Below are 18,723 nucleotides of genomic sequence, written 5' to 3'. Positions count from 1 at the left end.
TAGCGTTTCCAATTTCTTAATGGGCCCAGAACCAAGTTCATCAATTTCGGAGAGAAGCCCACGGACAGTCTGGTATGGAAATTGGCTCCCGTGTGGCGGGAGGCGCAGAAACGTCCCGACGTTCGTGATCGCCGAGAAGGGGCTGAGTGGGACCGGGACAGGCTTCAACGAGCTCTGACGGTACGGAGCTCCCACGTATGTAGATTGGAAGTACGAATAAAGATAAGATGACTTTTTTCCCCTTTCGTCCCGACCGAGAGTATGCAGAGGGAATATATGTAATTGTGGCCACTACTTATTAGTACACGACATCAAGCCCTCGTGACGGGTGTTACCCAAGCAATACTGTCTTCTTTATATCGCATTCGAAGTTGATCAAAAACGCAATATACAGTATTATAAACAGATGGGGCATCCTATAAGTGGCGAGCGGTCTTACCGCGCCTCCTGATGGAGTGCCCCCCATCAGAGGTTGAGAGTTCCGATGCGAAGTTTCTCCGGACAGTGCCTCGAGCCGAGCCTACCGAAATTACTCTGCTGCTACAAAGAATCACTCTACTCGGCGGGCGACTGTCATCTCTTCTCCTACGCATCCCAGGAACTCCGGTTCTTCTTCGTGAACCGTCTCTTCCGATCGGTCGAACATGGGAGGAAAATTCAAGGTGCTCCAGGATGATAACTAATGGCGATGGCGCTTCCAGAGGTGTCGGCGATATTATTCACTGCTTTATCGAAAGGTAAAGCTTCTCGTTGATCTTCTGCTTCTCGGGGTTCAGACGCTTCAGAATCTGTGCGATCATGTCGACGAGTTGTTGTGACGATAAGCCGGTCTTTTTGGATTTGAACTTTTGCAGAAGTTCGGTCGTCGTCATCGGTTTTCGCATCAGGTACCTGGGGACAGACATGGAGCTGAGGGATCGTTCGGGACGGAGACGAAATTTCGCGGAATAGGCCGGAGCGATGAGTATGCGAAGCGATTTAATTTTCGCGAGATTTCTCGTTGGGAGGAATCGCCGGCGACACTCAAAGAGATAGCTGTACTTACCTCCTGATGGACTCCTCGTTGATGCCATCGATCTGCGATAATGGTGGGCTCTGCTGAGCTGCTAAGGTACCGGCCGGCATGTTGCTCGCGCTGCCCCCGAGATTCAATTCTATCTTGGGTTTCTTCGGAGCAGGGGTATCCGTCGCACTGGTGCCTGCGGCGGTCGAGAGGGCACCTTCTTTGGTAGGCGTGCTTTCCTTCTTACGTTTCGCGGCGGCCGCCTTGCCTTTCTTGCCCGCAACTTCCTTCGTCGGTGTTCCAGATCGTGACCCGTTACCGTCTTTCTTCTTGCCCTGTAATGTGCATAGGATTCGGAGTCGATTCACGAGGATTTCCTTTACTTTTCCTCAGCTTGACTTTTCCCCGAGGCATCGAGCCGGATATGATACGGGGCTCGCGAACTCTCGTTTCGTACCTGCATGAACAAAGCGCTGTTTCCAATTTGATCGTCCAGATCCGAATCCGAGCTCTCTGACGAGCTCTCGTCCGAACTCTTCGATTTCTTCTCTTTTTCGTCTTTGTTCGCGCCGTCCTTGGAAGCGGCGTTCTTGTCGTCCTCTCCTAAATTCAGGAAATAATAAGAACGAATTGCTTGCGGACCCGACGCGATAATGCTCGCCAGGGCAGACGCTCAGCACGGGATTGAAAGAGGAACTTCTGCTCACCATTCTTGTTGTCCTCCTCCCCTTCCTCTTTCTTTTGCTCTTCGTCTTCCTCTTCCTCGTCTGAGAGCACCAGCTGACGGAGTGCGTCCTCGTCTTCGACGCCCTTCAACTGTTTGTTGGCCTTCGCGTCTTCGGGCTCTTCATCGGAGGAACCCGAGCCGGAGGTCATGTAATCGACTTCGCGATCATCGAAGTCTCCTTCATCAGACTCTTCTTTGGCTGACGAATCGCTTTCCTGGTTCTTCTTGTCCTTCTTCTTCTCGTTCTTACGTTTCTTCTTCTTGCGCTCCGTATCTTCCTCTTCCTCACTCCCCGCCGAGAAATCAGAATCACCCACCCATTCGTCCATGTCCGATATCTGGAGGCTCGCTCGGCTTTTCTGAAAGGACGAGCAGCTGAGTGAGTTCGGCTCGACTGGGAGTGGCAGATGATCAAAAGCTCGAGGCTTCCCGAATAGCCCCGAGTCCGAGCTCTCTACGTAGCCCGGCTCCCCCGCGCGGATCCGGAACTCACCTTTGAAGAGGTCTTTTCTTCCTTCTCCTCCTCAACTGTTTGGCCCTGAGCCTCGGCCATCCTCTTATTGATCATGATAGCGAAATGATTGATGATTCTGTCTCTCTGGCTGAATGCGTCCTCGGCTTCTTCGGCTGTCAGGGCCTGGAACGGACGTCAGAATGTTCAGGTCAGAGGGTCAAGAGCTAGAGATCTCTCTTAGCAATACGTCAACAAAGGGTTCCATCGAGCTCGAGGACGAGCTTACCTTGAATCTCTGGACGGGAGTGAAATTGTACCACTCGTCTACGGGGTATGCCTCGAAAATGCCGTCAGGCGCTTTTGAAAAAACGTAATACGACGCGTTGGCCATGACACCACCCTCACGAACACCTTTAAACTTCTTCCCATGTTTTCCACCAACATTCAGCATCCAAGGCTGATCGTCCGGGTTGTATTTCTTCCGGACGATTCCGAACTTCTTGCGACGGGCTTCCTCCTGAGAAGAAAAGGGAAAATTACACAGATGAAGAGAGTGATGCGACTTGGGAGGAGTACGGAGGAGCTTCGCCCAATCCTCCCTGCGCTCACCTTCAGGTCTCGACCGTATTCAGATCCAGCTCCGTGTTTTGGGAGCTCATCAGTTTCTGTTCGGTACTCTTTCATGTTGTTCTCCCGTTCCATTCGTACCTGAGTCCATTCTGAAACGGGAAGGGGCGTCAATTTAACGGGTCGGGAACGAGCGAAGTGAACACCAGTTGGTAGGCAAATTATTGCAGAGCCCGTCTGGCACTTGGAGACTGCTTCCTAGCGAACCTGAAACGGTCTGTTGTCGACTCTGAAGGAATCGCATGACGTGGAATCGTCTTTTTGTTGTCTTCGGTATCCGGACGACATAATCCTGGGGACTCGATCCCGAGCCCCTAGCTTGATTCGACGATCCGTTCGCTCCCGTCGAAGAGGCCATGCTAGGTCTGAAAGGAGATCTTTACCTCTTACGAACTTGGCTCCCTAGTCGATAAAGCGCATTCCCATCGAGGACACTCGGATGCGGGCTACTCCGCAGTGGATTCGGGCGATTGAAAAATGCTTCGAGTTCTCGCAGGCTATGAATTTTCTCGGCTCATTGCAGAAAATTCATTTTCGCTGGTGTCCGAGATTTTCCCAGGATCGACCCAAGTCTAGGCGCGGGTCTTCTCATTGAATACCCAGAGTTGCTTCACTGCTGCGGTGCACATCAACAAGCCGGCCGATAATACTGAGAAAAGCAGATGCCGAGGACGTGCAATAAGTTTGTTCGTGCTCGCCAATCTTCGAACTCAGACATGCTCCGCGGTGCATGAGAATTTCCGCGGTCGGATTCATTCGCAATTTCGAACGTCATAAGTGTCCACATGTTCGGTGCCAGAATCCTACGCGATGGGCCTATCGCAAATCCAGGAATGCCGGAGAACTCTGACCAGACAGGCCGAAGAAAGCCTCGCAACGGCGTGCACCAGCGGCGAGGAATGTCAAAATTTACCAGTTGTGGGTTGCGATGTAATCTGAGATCCGGGCAATGTTGGGACGGGAGCTAATCCGACACGACCTTCTCCGATATCGCCTCACAACTGAAGGAAGATGCTGCTGCCGACCAGGCCTGGTCGTCGGTGGGAGAGGGGGACAATGATATCATGGTCTATCGCCATATACACCTGAGCCCACCGGGCGCTCCCTCATTTCCGCAGCTTGTTCTTCACAATGCATTTTTCCCATGTTCTCGACTTCTACTGCATAGGACAACGAGTCTAGCGAGGAGAATTGGCCAGACTCAGACGAGACAGACTTATTCAGACGGCATGAGTCGGCTCGAACGGGTTCGAACTGATAACGATCGATATTTTTTCCCTTCCGGCGGCATTTTCCCGAGCGGACCGAGTTTCATGGCTGACAAGGTAGTCTCATCGGCAAACTGAGAGCTTCGATTAATGTTCGGGAATGTCATCGATAAACCTGAAGTCGGTGCCGCTGGTGTTATGGTTCGAGTATTATCCGATTGCCTCCATCTCAGCGAGAAAGAATCTATCCGTCCTCATGAGCTCACTCCTCCGCCTGATGTCGCCTTCTCTCGCGGAATACACGGCGAATAATCACAAGAGTTTCCGCACCGCGAAATTATGTCGATACTCAGAGAATCTTATCAGAGTCATACAGATCCGACCCATTTCTGGCGACCGAGATGTGCCAGATCCCTATCTCTCACGATCAGCTATCTGGTCCCTCTCCCTGAGTGAGACACCCTGTCATACCAAGCCATGACCAGGAGCTCAGGATGACAGCGATACCTTCGTCTCTCGCGACTCTTCGCAGAGAATAGGTATGGTCTCCATAGCGCAAGATCCCCAAGATCGGCCCCCGCGGACGGTGGAGGTTCCTCGGATCACCCTGCTTTCGACGTCAGACGTCACGATGGGGCTGTCTCGGTTTTAGAAAGAATCTTGAGTACTGATTGCTTGGAGGAGCGTTGCTTCTCCGAACCGTGCGGGATGACTCCCAATAGAACGAGTTCCCGGTCGCCGGCGGGTCGTGTCTTGAGTCTGTCTGAAGCCTGAAGCCCTTCCCCGAGGGGATGAGAGGCCGATCTCCGTTGTTTACTGACAGGAGCAGACGGCTTGATCAGCCGGCGGTGCATCATTGTTCATTATTGACAATCACCCGTTTGAGTGAGATTCATGTAATCTTGAACATCCACTCCGATCGATGAGAAAACAGCCGAAGACCGACTTCGTTCATCGTGCCCTGAGAGAGAGAAGCTGAAAGATCTATCTCCCGTTCTCCTCATTGGTCCGGAATGCGCAAGTCAGGTAAGCTGATATTTTTCAAGGATGTAATTCCTATATTTTGTGGGCTACTTCATTGCTCCCCTCCATATTCATGAACCGATGGTGCCGTGCTCCGGTCCGTGGGACTTCTGTCTTGAAGTGTACGGGGCTTCGGGAAACTGTATCTGACAGAGCGTTCCTCGTGACGATCCTACCATTGGTAACTTGCTCAGCCAGCTCCACCATCCAAGGTCCAGAGCCCAGATTCATGTGCTCGGTTCATGCTGTCGAGAGGGAGGGGGAGTTCGGAGAGCTTTCCCGTCCCGCGATTCTCCCCTTGGGCCACAGTCTCCCTAATTGGTGAATACTGATCACTGACCATGAGTGAATGAGGCTGCGAATTCGGCGCAGCGTGTTCTTCGAGAATTCACTTCATTCTCCGACCACAATGGACTCTCTATTTATCGCTCGTGATTGCAGTGAAGTGTATACTGTATAGTCTAGGCTATTGGCGTGACCGCGCCGAAATCCGCGCCCCATCAATGACGCAGTCGACTCAGAAGTAACCCCGTCTTCCCGCGAATTTCCAGAATGTCCGGCCTGGCATCGCTCACCGCGCACTATACTGACTCGGACGACGATGAATCACCTCCATCAGTCAGCCATGGAGCGCGGCACGCGCTCGAGAGAGATATGCGGCGAGCTCTGAAAGCCCCGCCGGTGGCACAGCACCGCTCCCGTAATCATAATCGGGTGGAAATTACTCCGAACGGCTCCACGGGGCCCCTGGTCGCCTACGACGGCCCTGATTCTGACGGAGATCACAGCGATGTGAAGAAATACGATGCTTCGGACGAGGAAGCGCACCCGGATCTAGTCACCGAGCCAATGGATATCGAGAAAGACCGAATCCCCCCCGTCGGAGCTGCTCAACCCCGACCGCATTCCCCCCGGACCCACCATCGGCTCTTGCGGGATCGAGGGCCGCCCGTACAGCTTCCCCCCGAGCCGACGACGAGATGTAACGATGAGCTACAGAAACGTATATCAGAGCTCTACAATAGGAGCAAGATCGGGGACGACCATCTTGAGAGAATCCAGCGGAAGAAAACGTTCAGAAACCCGTCGATTTACGAGAAACTTCTCGTGCATTGTGACGTCGACGAGCTGGGGAGCAATTTCCCCTCCGAAGTCTTCGACCCTCACGCGTTTCGGAAAGAGGACTATTACGATGAACTCTCGCGAAGGCAAACCGAAGCGATGCATAGACTGGAGAAGGTCAGTCCTACCGCCCGAAGCGCGAGGAAGGAATGCAGTTCTGATTACGCGCCACAGCCCAAGCGCCGCCTTGTGTCACAATAAACAACAGTATTTCTGTGACCTCCGACCGACTCGATAGTCATCTCTCATTGCCAAGCATTCCAGATGACTCACGAGTCCCTTCGGCCTCATGAGGCTCGTCTTTGAGCAGTACCCGATACCCGGTAATTCGATAACTATTTTTGTATGCCCTACAGGAGAGGAAGAAACCCGACCAGTCGAGCTCTACGAAAACAGCCATAAAGAAGTCGAAGTGGGATCAGGGCGGACTCGCAGCCTCCAATACAAGAGGTGTGGCCGCTCCAGGCTTGGTCACCATGCCGACGGGTGGGTTTCGGGACTGGATATTTACCCTGGGAACGCTTACGGTCTTGGAACAGAGCGGAACATGACTCGGGAGCGGTGCTCAGCGATTGTTCTTATTTTCCCTTCCAGGCGCGAAACCAGTCGTCATCAGTAGACTAGGCTCTCTGCCTAAACCAAAAAACCATGTGACTCATGTGGGAACTTCTATTGCCAGTCGACGGTAGCCTCCGAATTATTGTTGCCTGTATATGATCTCTGAATAAATCTCTTCCCCAATCGATTCCTTCCATTTCGAACTGAATCTCCGAATTCTGAATCCCGCATCCGACGCCCTGTGATCGAGCCGGACGTTTTCATTCCCGGACTGCCATTCTGAACCGACTCAGCTTCTGGCTCGGAAGTGAGCGTCGACTCCGCATCCGAAGAGATGAATGAGAGCAGCGCGGCGATCCCCCGGCAACGTTTTGCAATGACATCCGAGAGTTATACAGCTCTCAGGCGACGTATTTCTGTAGTCTACCCGCGTCCCCGGCGTCGAATTCGCTGCCACGGTAACGATTCAAAATAGTGCGCCTCATGGTGGGTAAGCAGTGCACAGCACACCAGAGGTCGCTACGGTTCGGTTTACGTCGGTGCGCTCTTGTCTGTCATGTTGGTCGGACGTCGTCGTCCTCCCATTCAATGCCATCTGCCTGAGTGCGGTATTGCTCATCGGTCGGTGCGTCTGAACGACTGTCTGCTTGAGCGCTCAACGACCATTCCGCCCGACGACGTCGTTCTGTGGCGGCGGTGAGTGTTGTGGATGCGACAGCGGCGGCGGAATCGACTGCATCTCTCCTGATGATCATCGTCTCTAGCACCCATCAGCTGCAGAGTCGAGTACAATTAGCCAACAGGTGGAGTGGTGGCGGCAGCTGACCAGAGTTTTGTTTCGATAGCCTCACTCAGTGGTTTTAGTATCGTGTAGTGTTTCGTGCTCTTATCGGTGGAAGAGTTTGTGCGAACGAGTCTTCGTCCGAGAGCCACATCGGAACAGTGTTGTGGTGAGTTCTAATCGTCGAATCGCGAATCACAAACTTAGGTTCGCGCCTCAATCAGTTCGAGAGGGTCCTCGATGATGTTCGGTATATCTCGGTGTCTGTTGCTCCTCGCGATCGATTATTCTGTCCACCGGTCTCTCGTCGAAACCCGAATCGTCGAGAGCTTGACATTGAGAATCGTTTCCGATGGAAAAATGTCGAGCTCGACGGTGGTTCAGAAATCGAGATGCGGGAGTACCAGCGTTCTGACAGCGCGTCACTCCTCTGGAAATTCATGTGGAGAACGATTGCAGCTAGAAAGAGCAATCGATCCTCGAGAAGCAGAAATCGTCTCAGGTTGGATATATCATGGTCCCGTCAGCTCTTTCTGCGGCGCAGACCACGTTTTGACGGAAAAATCAATGCCACGGTGAAGAATGTTACGAGCTGATTTGCGGTGCCGACTGTCGCGAAATGTTAAGAGACATTCGCGTTGATTCAATGACACTCGTTGTAGAATGCTTAGCGTCGAGTACTCGGCGGCGAATATAAACAACAAGGCTCCTCGGCGGAAGCTCATATGTTTTCCCTAAGGAGTGGATTCAGTAAACAGAGACGTCTCGTAAACAAGACCCAGCCTATCATCAAGACCGGATTGCTTCGTATTCCCGCCCAAAGTTTTTCTCCGATCCGACAGCAGAGCCTCCCACGCCACGAAATCTGATGAGCTTTGATTATGAGCCCACCTCGTCAAAGTTTCCACGAATTCGATCATCAATGCGGCTTCGTGGACTTTTCCCGAGGGACAGTCCGTTTTTTCTCGGTCATGGAGGTTTTCTGACGTTTGACGGAAGGACATACCACTCCCTCCCTCGATTCGTCATGAGCGGGGTGATCGTAAGGTCGTCGCCATGGATACCGGGAGTTTATGACATCGCGAGAGCACCTGTTACATGCGCGGATGACCATCAGGAGCACCGTGGAAGCGTCGATGTACAGGACCCTATCACCGGACTCCGCGGTGTATCCAGACTCGGAAACTGTCGGAAGCATCCGGATCTATACAGGCGGGAGCGCATGGTGTGACGGGTGGCTCCGGCAGAGCAGCGCGCCGGCGCTTGGCTCTCGGCCCGGCGGTCTTCGGTTCGAACCCAACTCGGGACGCTCTCACATTCTCGTAACTCGGCTGGTTTCGAGAGTACACCATTCCGTCCCAGATGAAAATAACGCTTTGTGTAAACTGTCCGAGTGTTCAGCTTCGATAGTTAAGGGTAATGAGCGTGGACAATTTTCGTTCATATGTTGAAGACGATGGTGTCGTACACCGCTTCCTCCTGGGACGCTTGCGCTAATCTCTCCGGTCTGGGCGCGGAATTCAACTCTGAGAACACGGATGATTCCAACTGATGAGTTCAAACGGCAAACTTTCAATCCCTCTTTGATTTTACCTGGAAGCGCTTACGCATGCTCGCCTCTAAACTGGGATCCTGGAACAGGAATCCCACCGAAATCGATTGCCCGTAGTTCCACGGAGTCAAGCAATGCGGATGACAGGGCTTGATGTAGCCAGACCCTAGACCGTTTCGAAACTTCCGAATCCTCGAATGCAGATAGTCTCGCAAACGGTGACGGAGGCAGAGACGATGACAAAAGCGGATTCGTCGGGCTCCCGACGCCGCGCCGCTCGCTTCCATCATGATTGCTGCAAGACGATGCATGGTAGAGATGATCAAAGGGGCATATGAGTAATAGGAACAAAAGAATTGATAAGAACGTGAGCGACAACGGTGACAACAGATCACATTCGCTCGTAAAAAGAAATCATTATCTTTCCGTTCATTCTATCGCGGAATAGGGAATGAGATCCGCTGTGTGCCTTGATTAGCTCTTGATATCTTTGTCTCCGACTATTCTCGCTTGACGTAGTAGAGCTCGTAACTTGGTTCGGTGTCTGGAAAAGGGCGGAATCCGAAGTGGTTTTCGCATCCGTATTGGTGGGAGTCAACGAATATTCCAGGAGAGTGACGTGAAGAGCAAGCGAATATTTTCGGCAGATCATTCGGCTGTTCTTCCTGTGGCTGGAACACCTATAGACTCGAAAACGGCTGAACCGATCGCCGCAAAAATTTAGGGGTGGGTTTTGGGGGATCCAACGGTGGTTATAGGAGGGTCAGTTCTCCGATGCGATGAGGCCTTCTACCTTAAAAAAATTATTTGAGTTCTCCACCCACGAAAATACGGAAACTCGGAAAATATTGAAAAATCGGAAATTCGCAAAATTCACAAACGGCTGAAGCGATCGCCGCGAAAATTCAGGGGCGGGCTCTCGGGAGCTTCAGGAAGGTCATATGAGGGACGTCGTTCTCATGTGATGGGTCCTCCCATCATGCGCACCCAGAGCACGCGCGCCCAAAGCAAGCGCACCCGGAGCCAGCGCACTCGAAGCCCGCGCACTCGGAGCCAGCGCATGTGTAGTGAGTCTATAACTAGTGAGCGCTAGAGAGTACATAAGTTCCCCGAGAAGAGTGGAATGTGCAGATCTACGGCCGCACTCATACCGAGTTTCCGCAGTGGAATCGACTCAGATTCAACGCAGCGAATCTGATAGGTGGCTCCCAGAGGCATCCCCAGACGCTAGAGATCGATCGTCGAAACCTCAGCCAGCTTCGTCAGCCCCCCTCGGCCCATTGAGCTCGGCAGCTCTCGAACGTACCCGTGAGACTTGGCGGGATTTCTCGAGACATTGGGGGCTTCTGTGACGAGAGGACAATCGTCGTGGAGAATGGAGAACCTCAAAACACCGAGCTCGTGTCTCATGTATCAGCTGACGGTGGGCCCAGGAGGAGGATGGTCGGGGACTCTTATGAAAAGACGTCTGATTCTCCGATTCGATGAGAGATTCCCAACACAACTCGACTAATTGACGATCGTCTTATTTCAGGTGGTCTGTGCAGTTTCCGTGCTTTGGGGATCGTATGTGTGTGTGGTGTGTGTGCTCCGGACTATGAACTTCTGTGATCGGCGGGGGGCGGATAAACCTTCATCATTTGACCATCGTAAGTCAGCTCGGGGTCAATCCTTTGATTCAGGATTATGTCCTGTCGACATTCATCACCTACATATCGATCATTATCCCTGGAGGAAGACGTCGGAGCGTCACCTGCACTTTCTCCAAGACTAGAAAATACATAGCTCGCTGAGCGAGTGATAGTAGCGATTTGATAAGAGGGTCGACGTGCGCTGGATCCGGCGGAGCTTCCAGAAGTTCCACGAGGGATCCCGAAATATTTTCCCGGTTGTTTCATTATTCAGTCCGGACTCGAGGAAGGAAAAAGTTGATATGGAGACTTGGTATGGAGTACGACGATGACTCAGACCAGGGTTCCGCTTGACCGATCCGTAGTGGCCGCTTCCCAGGACGGAATTCTGTATCGGCCGGTCATCGAAGCGGACACTCGTGCTGAAGCTTTCTGACTTTACTCTCCCTCGAACGTCGGTCGCTCCCTCGATTGAGCCTCAAGAGATACAGCAGTACCCTCAGAGACAGTGAATCCATGAGAGTCATCCTTTGCTGCGAAGTGATATCCACGGGCCTACGGAGCATCTTCGTGATTCGCAGTCTCGGTGGGTCCGAAAACTGCGACCTGTTCCACGCGCCGATCTCCATCGGATTTCGGAAGAGCCTCATTCAGTCCGAAAGTCGATTTCCTGACATAAGATTAACTTCTTCGAGACAGGCGATTCGCTTCCAACAAGGAGAATTCTTACGACGGAAATTTTCCTTCGAGTCTTCGTAGCCCACCGAGAAGCGTCTTCCACGAAATTCGGCCATGGCCGGAATCCGTCCTCGAACCACCTGATTCTCGGAGTCCAACCTCTGCCAAATTCGAAGCAAGAAGTGGAGTGGCTCCGCCGGAATAAAAGCTCCGCAAGACAGCCCATCCGGCAAGCTTCGGCTCCGCGCTCCATGGGTAGCGGCGCCCTTCATATCTCTCGTCGTGCTCCCCGAGGACTCTCTAGGGAGGCCGATTGGCTTGGCGATCGCTCTCCGAGAGGGGAGAAGATGGTGTAAGATCGTCATCTCAGGCCTTCATTGAGTGAACATCGATATCTTGAGCTCGCACGACTAGTGTATCGGCGTCTATCCTTTCTCATCCCTGTTCCGTTGCGGCGGCTCTCGACGGAACGAATCCTGACCAGCTGCCTCGGGTGGGCCGACGAGGCACGCGACTTCCCGATTGGAGCACCCTCAAATCCCTCATCATTGCGATTCCTCCTCTGAGACGATGACAAAGTTTCGCAAACGGGGTTCGGATGGCTGGGATCTCTGAAATCGATTCGGATCTTGTATAGCGATGGTGGAGACTTCCTTCCACATCGTTTACGCCGTTGACGTCCCTTGTGACTTGTGACTGACGGGCAGCCTCTTAGAAGACTTGGGTGAAGAGTCGACTCACTCAGATAGAGAAGCCCTCTTCCGAAGGATCTTGTCGCGGATATCGATGAGCGGCGTCATCCTCCAGATGAGAGCTGCGCTCGGACAATTCATGCGTATAGATCAGGGGTTCCCAACCGGGGAGAAGACCTTGCCAGTCATGCCGCGAGATTTGTTTTCTGGGTCAGTCAAGCCTCCAAAACTGAGCGATTTGAAAAGGCATATGGACCGCGCAATGAGGAATCCGCTCCTCGCCGCCGATATGGGAGCCTTAGGCGACGGAATATCGTTCCCTCATTCCGACGCTTAAAACGATGTTGACGGGAACAATGTCAGGGAAAATCCAGCTGCTTGAAGTCGAACCTCGGAATCCTTCGAGCTATTCTGTCATTCGCTTCGCATTTCGCATCCCGCGACCTTACGAGTTCACAAGTGTCTCAAACCTTCGAAGAATACCGTCACCCTCGCGAGAAGGTTCCTCAGTTCCAGGAAGCCGTTCAAATAAATTAGAAATCCTCGAGTTCGAGATCTGCTATCAGAGCTGCTTCATCCAAAGAAGGTCATCGATTCACTCTTTGTGGTTCCAAGGTCTCCGGTGTTGCTTCTTGTCCAGCTCACCGAGCGATTGGAAACTCTTTGAGTGAACTGAACACAGAAGCGACAATGTCGAAGAAGAGGAACTGGAGTGATGACTACGTACGATTCGGTTTCACTTTGGTGATGGGTTAAGACTTCTTACCGAAGGCTCAATGCATTCTCTGCAGCACCGTTTTTGCGAACACGAGTTTGAAGCCTTCGGAGCTCGAACCCCTTTTTCTCAAGCACGGAGGGAAGAAATCTGAAGGCAACGATTTGGAATCGCCCAAGAACAGGTCGCGTTTGAACGCGGATGCGGACTTACGGATAGCCTTGAGCAATACGGAGCTTCGAATCACCAAGATTGTGGATTCGAAACAGCAGCAGAAAAGTCATTGACATCCGCATTTATACATGATCGTAACTTAAATTCGACTAAATGCTAATCGTGACCTACGGCGGAGAACCGTAAAGCATACCAATATGTATTTTGTCGTATAACTTTCGACACTTCATCGCACGGGGTCCCGAAGTCGGTCTCAGGATTCGGAGGGGGTCCCGAGAGAAAAAAAGGTTGGGAACCCCTGGTATAGATCATAGATGAGAAATGGTCAAACGAGACAGGTCGTATGAAATCGATGGAACTAGGAGCATGTATGAGCTCACGTTCGGGCTAATGCATCGTTCAAGTCAGGCCTCCCGTCGCGAGCACTTCCGAATCGATGAATCACTTCCTTCGTTGGGTCCACAAAATACTCGTGCACGCCCCAATATTAGGCGTAAGATGACCGTGACCTGATTGCGAGAGTTCGAGATGACGCGCTTCCCAGGGACCCACACCTCCGCATGGGACTCACGGAGAAATCCGCCTCCCCTAAGTACGCCTCTGGGTTTCCCTTAGGTGGAGCAATGAATCCGATGTTCTCGATCGACAGATCCTTTATGCGGAATCCGAAGATCAGTTGCGGGGTTGAGCGTTCCTCCTCACAGATCGCACGGCTCGAATGAGCTTAGGGAGCCAAGGCGCAGGATCATCCTAGTGATTCGGAGACCGACGGTATCGGAATTAAGAGATGCGGAGATCGTGGCAGTCTCGTCACGTCGGATTTCCGAACTCTCATCAGCCGGGAACTTATTTCTGACCGAGGTCTCCCACCGCTCTCCCCGACTCTGAATCTTGTCCGCGATTCAGCGTTCTCCGTTCGATTCCATTCTATCACGGAGGCAAAAACCGCTGAAGCACCTCGGCTGAGAATTCGCGATCAGTCTGGCCCCCAAGAGGTAGCTCAGTTTCGGGAGAACATAATATGTAGTGATCATCACGAGGCTCGTGGAAATGCTCCCGCATCGCCGCTCGACACCAGTGTTTACGCTCCCCATCTTTCCGAGCTTCACATTCGTCCGAGTAATTTAATCTTTCACCAACTGAAATTATTCACTGCTGGCTTTCATCTAGCGTCGATTGACGACTTAGCATGGAATATGATTCAAGGTTTGCATGTTCCCCGGAATGGTTTACGCTTCAATGATGGATTATCACGCTCTTTTGCTTATTCCGGGGAGTTTTCGGGACGACCATGTGAAAACGCCCAGCCCTCGCGTTCATTCCCTGACTGGTCATCGAGGGATTTCCGTGATAACTGATAAGCCTCACCGGGCAGCCGCATTTGGAAAAATAAACTGGGCGCAATTTATTTCCTCCGACGAGCCGAGCTCTGGGCAATCGCCTCGTTCCGTTTGATTCTCGGACCATCCTTCGCTCATTAGGATTCGGATCACAGGAATTTGTGGAAGCCCAGGCCCTCATTTCCCAGGTACAACATCTCATGCTTCCATCGAATTCCACGAGCAGGTTCTATTCTCCCGAAAGCGGCCCTTCCAGAGAGGAAGTTCGCTGCGATATCTCTGCGAGCCGAAGCAACCCCAGATTGTGTTGTTCCACCCCCTACAGGTGGCGGGCCCCTATCGAAGGGCATCCCCATGGCGTGGATGACCGAAAAAAGTGCCGATGAACTATTAGGTAAATGATTCCACCGTAATCCGATCGGATTAAACGCGGGAGCCGTCGAATATCTACCGCTCGGTCATAAGGTCTCATCCTAGATCTACTTCGTTGGATGGAAAGGAGCGATCAATAGGATCACTTGTCCAAACATTCATTTCGTGGTAAATATTTAGTACTGAGTGGGTTTTTGAGCCGCCGGTGCCGCTCAACCTTTAGGGTCAATACTCCATGAAATCCTACCTGCGGAGCGAATCAACCACAAAGAGTTTCTCGACAGAGTAATTTTAGAGGTTTTTGACTCGATCGCAGATACCACTCCCAAATATGCGGTTTCGTATTGCGATGGGTTCAATGCGTGCTGCGGCCATTAATTTCAATTACGTTCCCTGGCGCGAGTATCTGCATACGATCATAACTTTCTAGACGAATTCCTTCGGATGCTTCGGCGATGCGCGAGGTTCCACAGTTGGTGGTTCGGTACGTTTATGTAACCATTAAAATTCTGGATCGACCTCTCAGTTCCACCGCCAGGCCCAAAACCACTAGACGTGCATTAAATAGCCCGAATCCTCGTGATTCGGCAGCGACATGATTCCGGTGAGAATATTCCGAACGCCCGGCTGACCACAGGCTTTCATTTCTTGCAGGCTTGCTCTAGAAAAGTGTCTCTTTGGCAAGATGACGATGGACGGAGCAAAAGGTGAGTGTCAATATGCATGGGTCATCGAAATTAATGAACTTGAAGCTAGGGCCGGGACCCATTCTCTACCCAGTATGCCATGTTTTAAAGTCGCGGCTCTCCGCTGCGGACCTGTGTGGCAACTTGTGAAGAGACCATAAAAAAAACCTTGTCGCTTCATTTCTTGATTTTTGTTGTTTGAGCCGATCTCTCAAAGAAACAAAGCCGGCCCATGTCGTCGTCTTACTTCTTCGCATCTTCCCTCCCGAAAGGCCCGGTCGCCGAGTTGACAGCAGTCCCGTTTATTGCACGTTATCGTGAATTTACGAGGAGACATAAGATGTGAGTTTTTCGCGAACGCATGCGGTGCCCGTCTTACTTCCCCGATGCCATGTGCCTAGATTCGTTTAATGAGGCGGTGTAATAATAATGAGAGAGTTGATCGACGTCGCCGCCGTCAACTCGCGCCGAATATCGCCGCGGTCCGAGGAACAAGGCCTCGGCGACTCACGAAACTCGTCGGGCGAAGTCACTGAAGGCGCCGCTCCGTCGGGCCATTAGGGGTACCTTCAATAACGTTCTTGAAGGTTCGCCCGCTTCGAGCATCGCCTGCTGTTTGCTCCACCGAAGTCAACGCTGAGAGAACTTGATTACTGAACGGGGCAACTCAGTCGCTAGTCGCTACTTTTCCTCAATCGGGCCATGCGTGCTGAGACTTGGGGTGGTTTCCGACGCACTTTCGCATGATCCAAGACCGGTTCCTGCCCATGAAATTCGATCTACCGACTCAGGTGTAGAACCGAGATCCCAGAGCTAAGTCCTTTCTCAGGCATGCTGTATGCTGAGTTTGTTCGGAGGGGAGACCACCGAGACAGCTGATATCGTCGCTCCGCGAATCGTGTCTTGTTGGAGTAGATTTCTCGAGATTAGTCCACCTTTCGGGGCTCAGCGCGTCTGTGACTGATGAAATCTTCACAGAACATTCGGAGAGAATACCCACCGAGAAGAGCCCCCAGCTCGTGCGAGCAGCAGTCATCGTCCACTCTTGTGGGACAGCGACCTGGTAGGACGAAAACGGCCGGCTGCGTTATGTTTGCCCAGTTTCGTTCCCGTGATTGTTGTCGGAATGTGGGAAATTGAAGCGACGATATTCCCTTGTTTCCGATATTAGCATACACGGTTTCGTTGCCGAATTCCCGAGAAAACCTTCCCCGCTGCGAAGCACATCGAGCTCCGCGGGTACGACGCTCCTCAGGAATCTCCCGATAATTACTGGAGGAATTCATCGTGTCCCCAGTGACGCGGTCCTTGTCTGACTCCACGAATATCATCTACTCAGTCCCACTCCCTTGTCGTGCTGAATTCGAGCTGGACATACTCCAACATATTCTGCGAGATGTTTTCAACTTCTTCGGGCTAGGGTTGGAACTGCGGACGCGGTATCGAAAACCAGCAAACGGAACTCGTGCTCTCGTTCAACCTGTGCCCATGAGGCCCCATCATACGGTTTCGACACCTGCTGTTGCTGGTTAGGAGGACAAGAAACGATTCGAGACCAAACGAGAATCGAGTATCAACAGACGGGGAGATTTTCTATTGTGCTCGAATTCCTGCTCGAATCTGCCCTATCAGACGACCGGAGAGTTATTTCGATTGTTCTGTTGTCAGGTTTCACAATCTGTTGTAGCTTGTCGTCGTTGTTGTCCGACTGTTCGTTGCCGTCGGTGGAGGAATTACGCATTAAATGAATTTCGGCGCTACGCAAGTCTCATTCCAACCCAAGATAGCTCGTACCGGACTTCGGGAGACGACCGGTTATAATCATATTATAATAATTTGTCGTCAGTTCCAAACATACAAAACGCCTCATTCCCAATATATCCAACACTTCGGGTTCTAGCGCGCTTTACATCTAATCTCTAATCAAAAACCCCGATGGGGCGTTCGAACGTTTCGTTTCTATAATTTGGATTCGTTTAATTGGGTTCAGACGGATTTTCTGACTCGCTATTCAGCGGTCGGAAGGAGTTGTGGATCTTGTTGAGAATCTCGCCTCCTCTCCACTATACCTCTCCCACTGCTCTTGGTGCGGATCAGTTAGCGGTGCGCGGTGCACGGGCCCGAGTCTCTTGGTGCTGCTGATCGCGAACGATCACGTCTTCGACGATCAGGGAAACTTTCGCTCACGAGGATTCTTGCGCGAACACAATCTACTCATCGCTACAGGAGTTCGACTCATCCTCTCTGGTCTCGATTGCTAAACCGATACCGTGATCGGGCTCTTGGAGATTTACTGCAGCAATCGACCCGACGTTCCTCTCGGATCTACTCCAGTGTCTCTCGTGTCGAGTCCTCCAAGCTCATTCAAACCAAGGTCAGTCGAATCGGGATCCGCGGTAGCCCATTTTCCAGGTTGTTTCAAGCGAGGAGATGCCAGCCTGTAGAGCCGCATTGAATCAATCTAAAAGTATAATACATCGAGTACTGTGGTGCGTCGGCAAGCGAACTTCTCCGGATCCTGAGGAAGACCATTCGAATGTACAATTTTTTGAAACCTCTATTCACGAGCGCGAATGATTTCTTGAAAGCGTGAACGATAGGGAGGATGTTACCAATTTTTCGAACCGAATTTTCCACCGGGATTCCCATGGACGGCTCCGACTGGACCGTCCGGTCGATATAATTTGGTAGAAGACGAGTCGCTCGTCGAATGACCTCTCCCCTCTCTGGAACTACTGGTCTTCTAGGCTACCTACCAGAAGTTGGCGCTGTTGTTGTCGCCGTTGCTGTCGCCCTATGACGACACCAATGTCCGACTGTGCTCCTTGGCTGAGACATGAAAACGCCGCACGGAACAACCATGTATATGACCTGACTCGTCGCGCGAACTGACGTCCGATTCTGCGACCTAAATCCAGCGTATCGTAGCATATTTTTTTCTATCATGCAGGAGTCGAGAGCCGCACGTGAACGGGATGTGTTAGTTTCACGCGCGTCGAGCAGGTTCGTCTAGACGCTCGTCGCCTACGCGCTCCACTTTTCAGAACGAAGTGCTAGCTTTTTTTCACATCGACGGAAGCCAACTGTTAGGACCGGAAACGGGGGCGGGATCCCGGGGCTTGGATTTTCGAACCGATTCTTTTTTTCGCTGCCCATTGTGACGCCCGGTAGCTGAAAACGCTATCTTGCACGCTCGTGAAGCCTTATTCCTCTCCCCAGCTTCGAGCCAGAAGCCCAATGGTCGCTAATTTTCGCTTCTGGACGAAAGCAAACAATCGCTTCCAGCTATTTCCGAGGCTCTGTCGACTTCAGAATCCGAGTTTTTGAAAGCATTCGCATGAATGCGAACGCAAGCGTGAATCTGCAGAAGAAGATCCTTA

General features: G+C 51.9%; 3 protein-coding genes across 3 annotated transcripts in view; 2 read left to right on the top strand and 1 right to left on the bottom strand.

The window, feature by feature from the left end:
• Window positions 1–353: 353 nt before the first annotated feature.
• TfIIFalpha (transcription factor IIFalpha) lies at window positions 354–3,814 on the bottom strand. The gene is made up of 9 exons (XM_018639491.1): window positions 3,725–3,814; window positions 3,019–3,176; window positions 2,794–2,903; window positions 2,471–2,701; window positions 2,224–2,367; window positions 1,711–2,089; window positions 1,461–1,606; window positions 1,046–1,338; window positions 354–891 (listed from the first exon to the last, which is right to left on the bottom strand). The coding sequence occupies exons 2-9, from the start codon at window positions 3,167–3,169 to the stop codon at window positions 720–722; spliced, it is 1,626 nt and encodes a 541-aa protein (XP_018495007.1). The 5' UTR covers window positions 3,170–3,176; window positions 3,725–3,814; the 3' UTR covers window positions 354–719.
• Window positions 3,815–4,907: 1,093 nt separating this feature from the next.
• On the top strand, window positions 4,908–6,905 carry LOC100902839 (SAP30-binding protein). Its single transcript, XM_003743203.2, has 4 exons — window positions 4,908–5,045; window positions 5,594–6,281; window positions 6,521–6,650; window positions 6,759–6,905. Exons 2-4 carry the CDS (start codon window positions 5,595–5,597, stop codon window positions 6,851–6,853), a joined length of 912 nt encoding a protein of 303 aa, XP_003743251.1. The 5' UTR covers window positions 4,908–5,045; window position 5,594; the 3' UTR covers window positions 6,854–6,905.
• A 366-nt stretch (window positions 6,906–7,271) lies between these two features.
• The window catches only part of MICAL-like (protein), a 33,974-nt gene continuing 22,522 nt past the window's right edge, over window positions 7,272–18,723 (top strand). Inside the window, exons 1-3 of the mRNA XM_029111444.1 lie at window positions 7,272–7,672; window positions 10,590–10,704; window positions 15,312–15,364. Coding sequence (XP_028967277.1) covers window positions 15,343–15,364 — 22 coding nt within the window. The 5' untranslated portion in view covers window positions 7,272–7,672; window positions 10,590–10,704; window positions 15,312–15,342. The remainder of the gene's footprint in view (window positions 7,673–10,589; window positions 10,705–15,311; window positions 15,365–18,723) is intronic.

This window comes from Galendromus occidentalis, unplaced genomic scaffold, assembly GCF_000255335.2.
Source record: "Galendromus occidentalis unplaced genomic scaffold, Mocc_1.1 scf7180000077440, whole genome shotgun sequence".
Classification (NCBI taxonomy): domain Eukaryota; kingdom Metazoa; phylum Arthropoda; class Arachnida; order Mesostigmata; family Phytoseiidae; genus Galendromus; species Galendromus occidentalis.
Note: the sequence above shows the minus strand (reverse complement) of the source record. Positions and strands in the feature narration are given on the sequence as shown.